Here is a 14,824-nt window from a genome sequence, read left to right on the forward strand (position 1 = left end):
TTTACTTGATGCATAAAGTTAAAAGATTAAAACTGATAAAACAAGTTAAAAAAAAGAGACTTTTCCATTTGATTACATTTTGTATGATGGATTATGTAGAAAAAATAGAATTGGGCTGAAAGATCTATCGCTTTATCACCTATTCAGGTTGTAAATCGTGTTTTTAAAAAGTAACTAAGTAATTATTACTTTTGAAAATAAGTAATCAGTAAAGTAACGGGATTACTTTTTGGGGGAAGTAATCAGTAATTAGTTACTGATTACTTTTTTCTTTTTTCAAGTAACTTGACCAACACTGTTGCTTAGCAAGACTGAAACTGTGCAGAATAGGAAGCTGCAGAGTTGCAGAGAGCATGGCGTGCGTTTGCTCTGCTAAGAGAGAACAAAAGGAAACCCTGGGGCAAGAGGCAGTTAAGAAAGATTTCTAAGTAATTGCATAACTGATGCGTGTTATGTTATCTGCTTACGCATGAGGGGGCGTGAAACCTGACATATAAAACAGTATGACGTGTGCTTCCTCTTTGAGATCTATGCAGAGGGTGACGTTGTGTACATCTCCCACATATGTGTTTAATAAATAATTGTTGTTGACTGGACTTGATCTGAGTATTGGTTGTTTATTCTCAGCACATCAAAAAAGAATCGGGACAGTTTTTGGTGTTTCTGCCCAGTTGATGTGAGTCTGAGTGTTAAATTGAGGAGGACAGAGTCCAGTGTCAGACGGACAGGAATCAGCAGATCAATCGGGTGGACGGGGCCCACTAAATTAAAGGTAAGCACAACCTTTTGATTAATAACTGAATTGTGCTGAATTGGAAAGCTAAACTAAATTAGCACTTTCGTTTGTGGTACTGAATCTGATACATATCTGATGTTTTAGAAAGTGACTGCTGTTTGAATGGTCATGTCGCGTTACGTCACTGACACAAGACAGACGCCAATTATCAGCACCGCAGAAGCGCCCGAGAAGACATCGTGAACGCTTCCTGGCCATCCAGTGAAACATGAACATTTTATTTGTACTGTATAATCTGCAGATTCTGACAGAAATCTGCAACTATCCTTTGAAGCACCGCTCCTCTCTAAAACAGCAATAAGGATAATTATTAGGCCATATGTAAATAACACCATAACTTTATAACTTAAAGCACAATTGGAAAACAAAGTCCGAAACAACTCTTTACATTAAGGGCCATCAGTCAAACAATACTGTTTGGTCTGGGTCTAAACAGAGCGCGTTGTGTGACGTCTTCTTTTGCGCATGTGGGCCTCTTTGAGGGTTCACACTAGAGCACGTTTGCTGTCACATTTTATTTGTAGTGTGAACAAGCAGACAAAAAAAAATCGGATTAGATCAAAAAATCTGAATTGAGCATTAAGACTTGCAGTGTGAACGCAGCCTTAGTTGGAAACTGTGGTCCTTAGACTGAGTGTATCAAAGCAACGAGGATGTGGTTCTGATTGTGTTGTTTTTGTTAGACTCAATACAGACGAGTGAAAGCTAGAGCTGGGTGTAAGTATTATTCATTCATCTCTCCTCACTATTCCCCCTGCTTAAGGGCACAACATTAGGTTTCACATGATTACATTTAATGAAGGACTAAAGACTTATTTGCTGCATGAGTAAAGTGAAATATTGGACTTTACCACTTTACTGGTAGAACATGAAGGATCAAGAATTTGCTCAAATTGATCTTATCCTGAAGAACAGAAATGTCTGTCTCTTTCAAATAAGAAATTAAGAAGCTTATTAGTGTTTCCTTACATTATTTAATTTAAACTGAATCAATGCAAGTCTTTAGCTACTGAAACCAAAGAAGACTTGAATATGGGCTCAAAATGTGGTCATAAATATTTTGTACTTGTAAAAAAGATTTGTATGTGTAAAAAAGATTTGTGTGTGTAAAAAGAATTTATGTGTGTGTAAAAAAGATTTGTATGTGTAAAAAGAATTTATGTGTGTGTAAAAAAGATTTGTATGTGTAAAAAAGATTTGTGTGTGTGTGTAAAAAAGATTTGTGTGTGTGTGTAAAAAAGATTTGTATGTGTAAAAAGAATTTGTATGTGAGTAAAAAAGATTTGTGTGTGTGTAAAAAAGATTTGTATGTGTAAAAAAGATTTGTATGTGTAAAAAAGATTTGTGTGTGTAAAAAAGATGTGTGTGTAAAAAAGATTTGTGTGTGTAAAAAGAATTTGTATGTGTGTAAAAAAGATTTGTGTGTGCGTAAAAAAGATTTGTGTGTGGACTTAGAAAAAAAAACCCTGCAAGTTACAAGTGCGAATTTTGACCCTATTTTTCTTCCTTTCATCTGATTGGTCAATGTCATGTCAATCACAAATGTAACAATCCAATCGGAGAACAGATGGGTTTGGCTGTCGGAGGGGCGCTTTTTTGAACTGCAGGTCCTTGAAGGGTGATACAGTTTGAAGCTGCAGGATCTCTATATAAATATCCGATAGCAGCTAGGTCCCCTAACTTTCAGTAGCTGTTGAAAGGATAAAGTTGTGGTATATCAGTGGTTAGAAATACCATTATTACTTTAGGATTAGTTTAACACAAAGTCAGGGCTGACCCAGGACCATTGCTGTGAGTCACAGTGCGCAGCATAAAAGTCATTTCACATCGGACGCAGGATGTGCTGCTAATGCTAACTGCTAACTAAAAGCAAAGGATCCAGAATTTGTTGCGCTGGCTGCTGGGCTCTGTGGGTTTTTGCAGCAGCTCTACCTGTACTAGATGCACCTGCTCCTTGTCTTTTCTATCTCTGACTTTATGTCCTCTACAAGAGTTTCTGGTTTTTTTGCTGGTTCTTCAAATGTTCAATAAAAACATGTATGCTAATTCATAACGAAGAAAGCTTTGTAATGAAGACTGTCATTTCCAAAACACTGCCCGCCCCCACCCCGCGGTCCGCAGCGCTGTTGAAAAGGCTGTGGAAGTCCCTGTATTAAACACGTAGACCTGTGACACAAAAATCACCAAACTCGGACGACCACAGACTGTTTTCCTTCGTGGTGATGAAGGAAAACGCTGGGTTGGCATGTAAAAGGGCATTTATTCCCTTCAAAGACCTGCAGTTCAAAAAAAGCGCCCCTCCGACATCCAAACCCATCTGTTCTCTGATTGGATTGTTACATTTGTGATTGACATGACATTGACCAATCAGATGAAAGGAAGAAAAATAGGGTCAAAATTCGTACTTGTAACTTGCAGGGGTTTTTTTTTCTAAGTCCACACACAAATCTTTTTTACGCACACACAAATCTGTTTTACACATACAAATCTTTTTTACACACACACAAATCTTTTTTACACATACAAATCTTTTTTACACACACATACAAATCTTTTTTACACATACAAATCTTTTTTACACACACACAAATCTGTTTTACACATACAAATCTTTTTTACACACACACAAATCTTTTTTACACATACACAAATCTTTTTTACACACACATACAAATCTTTTTTACACATACAAATCTTTTTTACACACACACAAATCTTTTTTACACACACACAAATCTTTTTTACACACACACAAATCTTTTTTACACACACACAAATCTTTTTTACAAGTACAAAATATTTATGACCACATTTTGAGCCCATACTTGAAGGACAATCTCATAGTGTTTAGAGATTCACTTTAGTTTCTTATTTCTTATTTTGCTTTTTGTGACTGCGATGTTAAAAAGGTATGAAAATTTAGCAGCAAAGTCACTAACTTATCACTAATGAGGTCAACTGTACGAGATGCTCACTGCTGTGAGTAAGAGGCTCATGACTTTAAGATAATAATTCACATCTTTATCTTAACCTTTAAATTTACGTTTTTATCTTATCTAAGCCAAAACCAAAGCAGAGCTGGCAAATACGTCTGACATCCAGTGGTCAAGTTTAAATATTGGCCAGTCCATATCTTCTCAACTTAAACTTTATCTCAGGTATTTCTCCTTATTTATTAGGGTGATTCAAACTTTTAAACTCAAACTCCATCTCCTCATAAGAGATGATCTAACATCCTGACATCTTTGTCTGACTCTTTCAGAGATGTGCCATCCAAACTTGCTGGCACTTGCAGTGCTGCTATGCTCCACATTGTTTGTAAATGGAGGGAAAGTCTTGGTGTTCCCTGTGGATGGAAGTCACTGGATCAACATGAATATCATCATCGCAGAGCTTCACTCCAGAGGTCATGAAGTCACAGTGGTGCGGCCAAACGACACCTGGTACATCAAGTCAGAGTCCCCCCACTACAAGACCATCACTATAAAGTTCTCGAATGGTTTTAACAAAGAGCACTTTGAGGCATTTGTAATGGAAACACTAATCATGCGTCGCCAAGGTGCTTCACTGTGGACTCGATTATCAATGGAGCATGACTTAGTGAAACAGTTGTATCAAATGCATGTCAAAGTGCTTGAGATGGTGGAGGGAATGTTTGAGGATACCAAGCTGATGCAGAGCCTCCGTGATGCCAAATATGATTTGGTTCTGACTGATCCTGCAATTGGTACAGGTGTTCTTATGGCTCATCGTTTGGGTCTTCCACTTGTCTTTAATGTCCGATGGACTATTCAGGGTGAAGGCCATTTTGCAATTGCACCTTCCCCACTCTCTTACATTCCCATACCAGGGACAGAGCTGACTGACAAGATGACTTTCATTCAGCGTGTCCAGAATATGCTCTACTTTTTCTTCTTAACTTTACAAAATTGGTATATGACAGAACCAAACTACAAACCATTTGTCCATCGTCATTTTGGCAGTGATGTACATTACATGGAGCTGTTTCAGTCAGCAGACATCTGGCTGATGAGAAACGATTTCACCTTTGAGTTCCCTCGACCCACAATGCCAAACGTTGTCTACATGTCAGGATTTCAGTGCAAACCCTCCAAGCCCCTGCCTAAAGAGCTAGAGGACTTTGTGCAGAGCTCAGGTGAACATGGTGTCATTGTGATGACACTGGGATCTATAGTGGAAAAACTTCCAGAGGACATCGCTGAAGACATTGCTGCTGCTTTTGCAGAACTTCCTCAGAAGGTGATTTGGAGGCACAAAGGCAAAAGACCATCCACCCTTGGTAATAACACGCGAATCTTGGACTGGTTGCCCCAAAATGACCTCCTGGGTCACCCCAAGACCAGAGTGTTTGTGGCCCATGGAGGCACCAATGGGATACAGGAGGCCGTTTACCACGGTGTGCCCCTGGTTGGCCTGCCCCTTTTGTTTGACCAGGCTGATAACTTCTTCAGGATGAAAGCAAAAGGTGTGGCCAAAGTCCTTGATATTGCAACAGTGAACAAAGAAAACTTCTTGGAGGCGCTAAAGGAGGTACTCTACCAACCATCCTACAGGGAGAAGATGAAGGAGCTGTCCAGCATCCAAAGAGATCAGCCTATGAAACCGCTGGACCGAGCCATGTTCTGGATCGAGTTTGTCATGCGGCACAAAGGAGCGGCGCACTTAAGGACGGAGTCTTACAAGATGTCCAGCATCCAGTACTACTCGATCGATGTGGCAGCCTTTCTGCTGGCAGTTACTTTGCTAGTATTTACCATTTTTGTTTCAGCAGTCAGGTTTCTGTTGCGTAAATTATTTTACAGAAACAAAGTCAAAAAGGAATGATGATTGTGTTGCAAAATTTGTAACCACTTTCGTTTCTGAAAATGAGCTCAATATAAATGTCTTTTGAATTTTCATCTTGTCAAGTGTGAATACAGATAAACAAGACAATGTTGCTGACTGACATTACTGATTATGTATAATCTTTATAATCCATACATGTACCCTTCAAAAAGTTAAATGAAATTAAAATGTAATTACAGGAAAAAAAACATTCGCAATTTGGCCATTATATTTACCATAATACAGACACAGTGTGCAATATATATAATGAAAACCATACTGTTGCACTGTCTTACCTGTCAGCATTAATCACAATCTGTCAGGATTGGTTATTTAAGAAAATGGCTAAATGTTTTTATTGCTGATGTAATTATTAATCTTGCTATATTAATAATTACTACATGATTTTGGGATTTCTGCTATCTAATTAGTTTGCAGCTTCAAAAAACACAATTTAAATTCTTAATAATAGTTTTGTCTTTTAAACCTTTGATGTCTACAAATGTTTGGACACACCTTCTCATTTAATGGGTTTTCTTTATTTTCTTGAGTATTTACATTGTAGACTCTCTGTCAAGGCATCAAAACTATGAATAAACACATACCGAATTTAAACAAAAAAGTGTGAAATAACTCAAAAAATATTTTTGATTTTAGATTCTTCAAAATAGCCTCCCTTTGCTTCGATTACTGCTATGCACACTCTTGGCATAATCTCGTTCAGCTTCATGAGGTCACGCGAAATACTTTTCCGACAGTCTTGAACGAGTTTCCAGAGATCACAAGCACTTGTTGGCCTTTTTGCCTTCACTTTGCTGTCCATATCATCCCAAACCATCTCAATTGGGTTTAGGTCAGGTGACTATGGAGGCCAGGCCATCTGGCACAGCACTCTATCACTCTCCTTCTTTATCAAATAGCCCTTACGCAGCCTGGAGGTGTTGTTTAGGTCATTGTCCTGTTGAAAAATAAGGACAATGACCTATATCTATCTATCTATCTATATATATATATATATATATCTCTATCTATCTATCTATCTATCTATCTATCTATCTATCTATCTATCTATCTATATATATATATATATATATATATATATATACATACATACCTTTATCAACAGCCTGATGTCTTTATTAGAATTCCTGATTATTCTTGCCCAGATCTTGTTATACTTTGCTCTTTTTTCTGTTTCCTTGTTCCTTTTGTGTTTAAAACATTGAAATATAAATATTCTTCATTATACATTATACATAATCATACATTAAACTCAGAGACCCATCCTTGCATTAAACATCAGCTAGATTACAGCAACTATGTTTGTGTCCAGCCTGTCCACTGTCATGCTTCTCTTAAGACTGAACTAATGCACATTTAGTATCTAAATTCTGGATAAGGAAACACTTTAAGCTTTGAATAAATTTTGAATGATTTCTTTTAACTCTTACTATTCATCAGATGTCATCTTTTACTGGAAAAGCAAAATGACTACATTTAAAACATAAAATCATGTCGATTGTGAAAAATGTTAAAAGGTTAAAGTGTCTAAGGGTTTAACCCAGGTCTACACAAGTGACCTGCTGCTGAGGTTATACAAGCCAGAGAGCAAACAGCCACAGATCCTCTGAATCAGGTTGAAGTTCCTGGCTGTTGACTAAAAGCCAGGCAGACCAGGCTGTTGGGGCAATAACAACCCAATTAAGACTCTTTTTTTGACCTTCTTCCTACTGCTGTACTATTGATTTTTCATAATACTGATGAGTATTTAGGGATTATCAAGCTGTGAGGCAAGAAGAGAAAAAGTTTAACTTACAGCGGCTAGAAGGAGTAGAAAGAAACAATTCTCCAGGACTCAGCTGGCCATCCTGTTCCCTGTTCACGTCTGCCTCCTTGTGGTTGTTAGAGGAAGGACTACATGGAGAGAGATGGCACATATTACAGAACCACAGTACTCATTTTAATTTCATCCACCACATTTACTGTAGCAGATTAATACAAGATTGTAAAGAGGATGAGTTCATGTTTTTAATTAACTGCTCTATGAAGCCCTCCATTGTTTTTCCCCAAGTGAATCAAGAAATTCAACGTGGCAAACTTTTTATTGGATTATGTTTTTCTTTCTTACTATAAAATAAACTTTATAGCCTTAAACAATCAAAAGTCAGACAATTCATTTACAGTCCTTGTGTGCCATAGTTTTTCACATGAGTTCACGCTGTGCGTTTATTATGTTACACATAAAAATCGTAACTTAAAAGGAATTAAACAAGTGGAACCGCACCTTCTCGGACAGACCCTCTCCTCTCCTCCCATGCTACCGTTCCTCAGCCCCCTTTGACCCGATGAGGTGACGGCAGTGGTGCGGAAAGCCGTCTCCAGGTAGCTAAGTGGCAAGGTCCTGTTGACTGGCTGGTGAATCTGAGCTCCGCTCCACCGAGTCAGAGCCGCCCGGCTGCCCACATAGAAATGAACAAGGGCAGGTAAGGAGTCGAAGGCCTCGCCCTCCAAGCTGTACTGAACCCGAGTGTACGTCTCAGCGGACTGAACCACCGCCTTCCCGATGAGGAAGTGAAGCGTTTTCTGCTCCCACCGGCTGGTAAGGACAAAGTCACCCTGACTGGACTGAGAGTCCCTGACAAGAAAGTCACCATGGTTCACCACAAGGCTCTCCGACACCTGAACAGATGTTTTAATTTCTGTTAGTTATTAGACGTTTCATCATTTTTACATTTATACCGATGTGATTAAAGATGCAGTGTGATGTTTGACTTTTATTTTATGTTGTCTAATTGATATATTAATTTTATTTCAAAAAATGCTTGGAATGAATTGGGTTAAAAAAATACAATAATAGTCACATAACTTAAAATGTATCTGTTTTTAATAGTGATGTAAACAATATTTGTGAAAGTTTTTTTACATTTGCACATCTAAACACTCAGACACAGAGGAAGAAATCCAAGTTAGTTTAAATCTCATTCCTGAAAGTGTTTCTCAAACTTTGAGGCTTGGATAGGGCTGCTGCTGGAGGGTGAAACCACCAGGGGAAAAATAAAGTCAAACTAATTTAAATAAACAGGAGTCATGAAAAATAAACACGCATTTCCAAACATTATCATGCTGACCTTTATTTCACTAAATTCCCTTTTTGTATTGACACTAAATGATTTATAAGAATTGTGGAAGCATCAACGTTTCTGCTTCTGCTTTTTTGATTTTTGTATTTAAAATGAAAACTAAGAATAGAGGCTGGCATGTATTGAACAGAGAGAAAAACCTTTTGAAGGGGTTTTGTAATATAAAGTATACCTGAACTCCTTCTAACATCATTCTGTCTCCAAAGTTTAGCCAGACGCTCCCCCTTGTGGCCTAATAGCTACATGACTGTGGTATCTGAGTAAATGCTGTAGTAAGCTTTGCAGTCTGGGCTTTGCTGTGTGTGGGGTTTGCAGGTTCTCCCTGTGACTGTATGGGTTCTCTCTGGGTTTTGCGAATCTGAATGTTTTCTGTCTCTCTGTTAGCACTGCGATAAACCGGCAAACTGTCCAGAGTGTAGCCACCTTTCACCCTCTGTCTGCTGGGACAGGCTCCATTGACTCTCAACTGGATAAGCAGTTAAGAAAACTGATGGAAGTTATTTCTACAGGTTCTGATTGTTCAGTTCTGCTCTGAATCCAGTTCTAGCTGGATGGGGCAAATGCATTTCTTTAAAACAAGCTTGCTTTAATAATATGTTTTTTAAAACCCAAAGATACTCTCTGTTTTATCAGGAAGCAATGCAGCAAATCTGACAGAAAAAGAAAAGATGCAAAAGAAAAGGTGTTCTAATGGTGATATAGTTATCCATGCTTCAGTGAGCTCATTAGTCTCTTAGATTGAAGATGCTTTTTAACCAGCATGCGCTTTTCCCCTGAAACAACAACCTTTTCCCTTCAGGTAGCCTTCATTCCCACATCAGCCTATCAGCTTGTCCTGCCATCATAGGATGTTGGATACATCTGACTTTTTGATAGGTGCATTGCATATTTTTTAAACTTCATTTTATGTTTTAGTTTTCTTCTTTATTCTCTGTAGAACTACTTTGTTACATTACTCTTTATGTTACTTTTTTGTTACTCAGTATCACCTGTGTAGATTCCGATTAACAATCTAACACTAAACCTTTCATATTCACACATATCTGCACAAAACAATCCCTGTTCTAATAAGGAGAACACCTAAAAGTCCTTTCCTTTCACAGCCTAGACAAATATCTGACAAAACCAACAACCGATTCGGTGAAGAAACAGCCCACAGAGCACATCACAGGAAAAATATTTTTCCGTTAGTGGGCTCGACTGTATGAACAAGTATGGAAATGTACACTCCTACAAGACTTTTGTTGCGTGTTGAAAAACAAACTTTGACTCTTTGGTTCACGCTCACTTACACTCTGGGTCAGGAGATGTGTAGTACTCCTGAAGGTTTCCCTGATTGGTTAAGTATACTAATTTTCTTTAGCTCCAGTTGCTTCATCACAAGCCTCGCAACTTTGGTGATGAAGCAGCTGGAGTCCAATGTTTTAAAAAAGTGAAAGGAAAAGTAAAGAAACTAAAATTAAACCAACCTTTGAGAGCATACCCCCCCTCCCCCCATTCACTACCATCCTCACACCCACTTAACCACCACCGCCCACTATTTCCACTCTCTTGTTTTTGTTTCATTGCTGCATTTCTAATCGATTACTATCCCACGCTCTAGTCTGTAGTGACGTCGATCAGTAACTAAGAAACTAAAGCCATTTTTGTTACGTAATGTTCACAGCTGGTTTGTGGTGAAAACACGTGCTTGCTTGCTTGCAGGGCAGATGCTGGGAACTGGTTTTTTTCTCCCCCACATGTACTTTTCCAGATATTACCTGACGTAGCCGTCAGAACCACAGTTGGGCAATTGGACTATAAATAGACCTAGCCATTGTGAGATCACCCACTGATTTAAGCCTCTGCATTTTGAAGCTTCGTCTTTGGTCAATACCACATTTCTTAGTTTCTTAGAGCTGGAATATTCATACATATTTAAACTTACTAGCTAATGCTACCTACAACCAAATTCATGGAAAGTATTTACTACAAAGCAAGCCATATTATTTGCCAGATAACATCATTAAAAGTGCTCCGCAAGATACCAAACATGGTTGAGAGGTCTAGTTCGGTGAGTCAATTTAATGGAGGTCAGGCCTAGCAGGTAGTTGTTGGGTCTACCTGTTGACTCACCTGTCATTCAAAACAGTCATACCCTTAAGATTAATAAAATTCATACAGTGGATAAGAGAGCTCAATAGTGTTTTTTGAACAAGGCTGTAAACATGTCTGTTTGCTGGATATACTTTGACATGGGCGTCAGCCTCAAGTGGCCATTAGAGGAACTGCATGTTTTTGTCACTTCAGTGTTGGTTTCTTTTTGCAGCCCTGGAAATGCTTGGTCAAAATTAAACAGTCCATTAGAGTCTGGCCCGTGTGATGCCCAGTTCCATGCAAGTGACGCTGTGTAATTGTCTCGTAACAACTGAGTACCCCTCGATGCCTAAACATTGAACAACTGCTGAGTGCTGCATAAGTAACAGTGCATAAAGTCCAGAACTGATTCTCTCAACATTGTCTGACCTTAATGCATGAAAGCTAAAAACATCCTTTATTCATATCCTTTTTGTGTACCCCTAAATGACACAAGTAATGAGAAGCGTTTTTAAAAATTATGACATTTTCATGCAACAGCTGCAAAAAAAAGTGTGTATTTGCATGTGCGTATGTCAGAGGCAGACCTGCCAGGGGATGCATCCGTGGTACCAAGCGTGGCTCTTCAGGTTTGTGCCGCTCAGCCTCAGCTCTTCCTCCAGCTGCTTCCTCAGCTTCTCAGACGGCGCCTCCAACCAGAACTTCTCCTTGGAGAACTTAAAAGACATGACAGGCGCACGTTGAGAAACAACCTCCCCATGTACGAACACAGGAAGGCAACAACATGAGTTTAAGCCATTGTGTGACCTCTGCTGGCTAAAGGTCAAATCCCAGCAGAGTCTTTTATCTCCTGCGTTTTTCCTTCCTGAAAAAAAATGTAAACCAGATTGGCTTTTTAAAGAAATGGCTAAAATACAAGCATGTAGCCAATCTGCAGCCTTCTCTGCTGTTTTTGTGTGAATGTCTGTTAACAGAGGAAAGAGTGGGATGAGGGAGGAGGAATAGAGAGAGGGAGGATTGACAGCTCTGGCATTCCCACACTGGCATCCACAGTGGCGGCACCAGAGGCCCAAAACCCAGACCCATGCTGGAGTTTTGGCCTTGTCACTGTGGCAACGTCATTGTTAGATGGGGGTCATCGCTCAGCGGCCTTTGTCTGTCGTGTCTTTATGCAAAAAGAAGAAGAAGAAGAAGCTACTGTATACAAAAATTTATGTTAAGGACAAGCTGGGAATACTGGGAGTGTGGACACACACACAAACACATTCCTCAGCTTTATAGGTGACATGTTGTTTTTCTGGTCCCTGACACCTCCCACCCCCTTCTTCTTTGACAGAATGGTTTGCCCCGTTGAACTGGGAATCAAAGACTGGGAACGGGGCCAGGACCACTTCAAAACAAAATAAGATGGTGTGTGTGTTGTGAGGTAAAGACCTGGAAGCCTCCAGCTCTAATTTCATTAACATTATCATTCACTGGCAGCTTGTAACATTTAGAGAAGTGTGTTTGTCAAGTATCTAATTATAAGTCAATGGAGTGGAAATCATCTTGCTCTCCGGGTCTCTCTCCACCTTTCCTAAACAAGGCCGCCGGCCGAGACGCCACCATTTCCAGCGGTAACCAAGTCAGCTCAAAAGTATGTCACCGCAGAGGGGCTGCATTCCCCGAGGCTTTTCTGTCACTGTCCTGATTGAATTAGAGCCACAGAGCCGAGTGTAGGGAATCACAGAGGTTTGCTGAGAGGTCCATATACAGCTGGAAAAAGGCTTGACCACAGGAAGTGAGAAAGCAAAAGGAAGCTGAATCAAAATGAGAGTCAAATGTACTTTAAAGTCGCACAAAAAGGTAAGCTTACTTTCACATATTCTCCTCCACCATCTGTCATGTCCTGATGCCTAAAAAACAAAGGAAACAAGTTTGATTTATTAAGAATATTAGTTTGAACTTTTTCTTGTAAGAGTCCCCAGTTACCTAACAGCTAATAATTCACAGGAAAGTTTCTAAAAAAAAAAAAGAGTCTAATGAGGTATTAATAACAGGGCAAAATAAATATTGAACTAAGCAAATTATAGAAGAGGGTTCTCTCTCTTCAACACATCCAATGCCACAAATAAGCTCTAGGTGATCTGAGCAGAGTTTAGCAGATGTCAATCAAGTAAATAAATAAATAACTACGATTAACACATTTTAGAAAAATGTGTTTGTTTCATCTGTCTGCTAGAAAAAAACTAAATCACCAAATATCAGTATCAGTCTTTAAAATCCTGTATTGGTCAGGTTAGTATTTGTTTATTTATTTTTCTTCTACTTTTAATTTTTTGTTATTTATTGGATGCGATACAAGCACTGTGTTTTCATGAATGATGGCTGCTCTGAATAAATTAAGTTGTTTTTTTTTCTTTGTTCATGAATTGCTCAGTAGAGATCAACAGAGCAGCTATGGGAAAAGAAAAATCGACCAACATACAATAAAGATCCAAGCAGGAAGAATCTGGGACCAATGACTAGTTTCTGTGTCGGAAAAGTCAAGCCAAAGTGGTAGTGCCCTAAATGTGTATTCTTTTTAATGACCACCAGGGGGACAAAGACGTTGTATAGAAGTCGATGTGAAACAGCACTCAGCGCATTGCTGTATGACCTCACTAAACACAATTTTAAATAGTTTCTGGTCTCAGTTTCTACTTTAAGCTCATATTGTAATCAAGTATGTAATCGGTCTGTCTGTTAGCAGTCTAGTGTTTTTAACATATGATTCTCATATTTTGTGTCTTCAACAGCATCTAGCGCTGATTTAATTTAGGTGAAAAAGATCACAGCAAATGTGACAATCATTAAAAACTTTATATTACCCAAAAAGTTTTTATGGATCGTCTTCAAACTTCACAACAGTAAGCTAGGCCTTGGGGGTCACGAGTACCTAGGTAGGGTAAGCATTTGCCCTTGATCATATTGTAATAAAAAAAAATGGCTGACGTCAGCATGTTATTAAAAAAAAATCATAAAACATCAAAGTTTCAGTATAGCTCTCGTGTTTCTCAGGGAGCCTTGTTAGAGGAGAGAGAATCGCCCGCCGCTTGATCAGCTGCCAATGACTTGTAATTGAGAAGTTGTTAACTAGCAACTGTGGGGTGGTTCAGTCAGACCTCTCCCCCCGCCCACCTCCGCCTGTCATGTCTGGTTTCAAACTACCAAGAGGCCGCTGAGCTCAAAGCTTCATGACGGTGTTTTACTAACCAGTATGAGACGCCACAATATTTATGTCCAACTTTTATACAGTCTATAGCTGGGAGTCAGTTAAAACACTGGAGCTGAGTGTTTGCATGTCATGTTTACACCATACCATGTCGTCCTAACCTCCCATCTGCTCTGTGCAGCTACAGCTGGCACTATTTTTAGAGTTGCCGAGAAGAGGGTCGCTTCTGCGACGCGTCAGAATCAAAGTAGAGTCTGCAAGGTGGTGAAATAGCTGACACTGCTACATCATCCACTGAAGCTCCACAGGATTCAGTGTGTCTGAGTCAGGTAACTACTAAATGTAGCCAGGGGGTCTACAGCGCCTGCTGTTTCCAGAAACCACATTTTATGCAACTTTCAACAAACATTCAACGTGTTTTGTAATTTTCATCTACTGTGACATATTTCCTGTCGCACTCATGTAAGATTAGAGTTTAAACTGTTGCAGAGTCGTGGTCATTGACATAGCAACTCTATGCTATCAGATAAAACAGCAAACAACTGTCATCACGGTCACATTCAGCTTTTGTCTTTTATTGTTCAGCCTTGATTAAAGGCTGGAAATCCAACAGCCCTGTTTTCAAACAGCACGTTTTCCTTATTGTTTGTCATCATAATTTACTTGATTTTTTAAAAAATCCCATATCTTGATAAGTGAGTAGCAGTATTATCAGTTAGTTCTGGTAGCAGCAGCAGAAGTTGTACATGCTTTATGCTGTCTGCTGTCCATTGG

The 14,824-nt window shown here is 39.1% G+C and overlaps 1 protein-coding gene and 1 pseudogene across 2 annotated transcripts in view; one reads left to right on the forward strand and one right to left on the reverse strand.

Annotated features, from left to right (window-relative positions):
- Positions 1-14,824, reverse strand: part of sh2d3cb (SH2 domain containing 3Cb) — a 53,086-nt gene that overhangs the window by 24,977 nt on the left and 13,285 nt on the right. Inside the window, exons 3-6 of the mRNA XM_085295473.1 lie at positions 12,713-12,752; positions 11,445-11,573; positions 7,926-8,320; positions 7,458-7,555 (exon numbers count right to left, since the gene is read on the reverse strand). Of these exons, the coding sequence (XP_085151599.1) occupies positions 7,458-7,555; positions 7,926-8,320; positions 11,445-11,573; positions 12,713-12,752 (662 nt within the window). The remainder of the gene's footprint in view (positions 1-7,457; positions 7,556-7,925; positions 8,321-11,444; positions 11,574-12,712; positions 12,753-14,824) is intronic.
- Positions 3,541-6,598, forward strand: LOC146563095 (UDP-glucuronosyltransferase 2A2 pseudogene; annotated as a pseudogene). Its single transcript, XR_014894714.1, has 2 exons — positions 3,541-3,954; positions 4,059-6,598. The product of XR_014894714.1 is annotated as a UDP-glucuronosyltransferase 2A2 pseudogene (transcript).

The sequence above is a fragment of the Mchenga conophoros genome, linkage group LG12 (assembly GCF_057382185.1).
Source record: "Mchenga conophoros isolate Kocher_MC1m ecotype Shallow Benthic linkage group LG12, M_conophoros_male_GT1.1, whole genome shotgun sequence".
NCBI lineage: Eukaryota > Metazoa > Chordata > Actinopteri > Cichliformes > Cichlidae > Mchenga > Mchenga conophoros.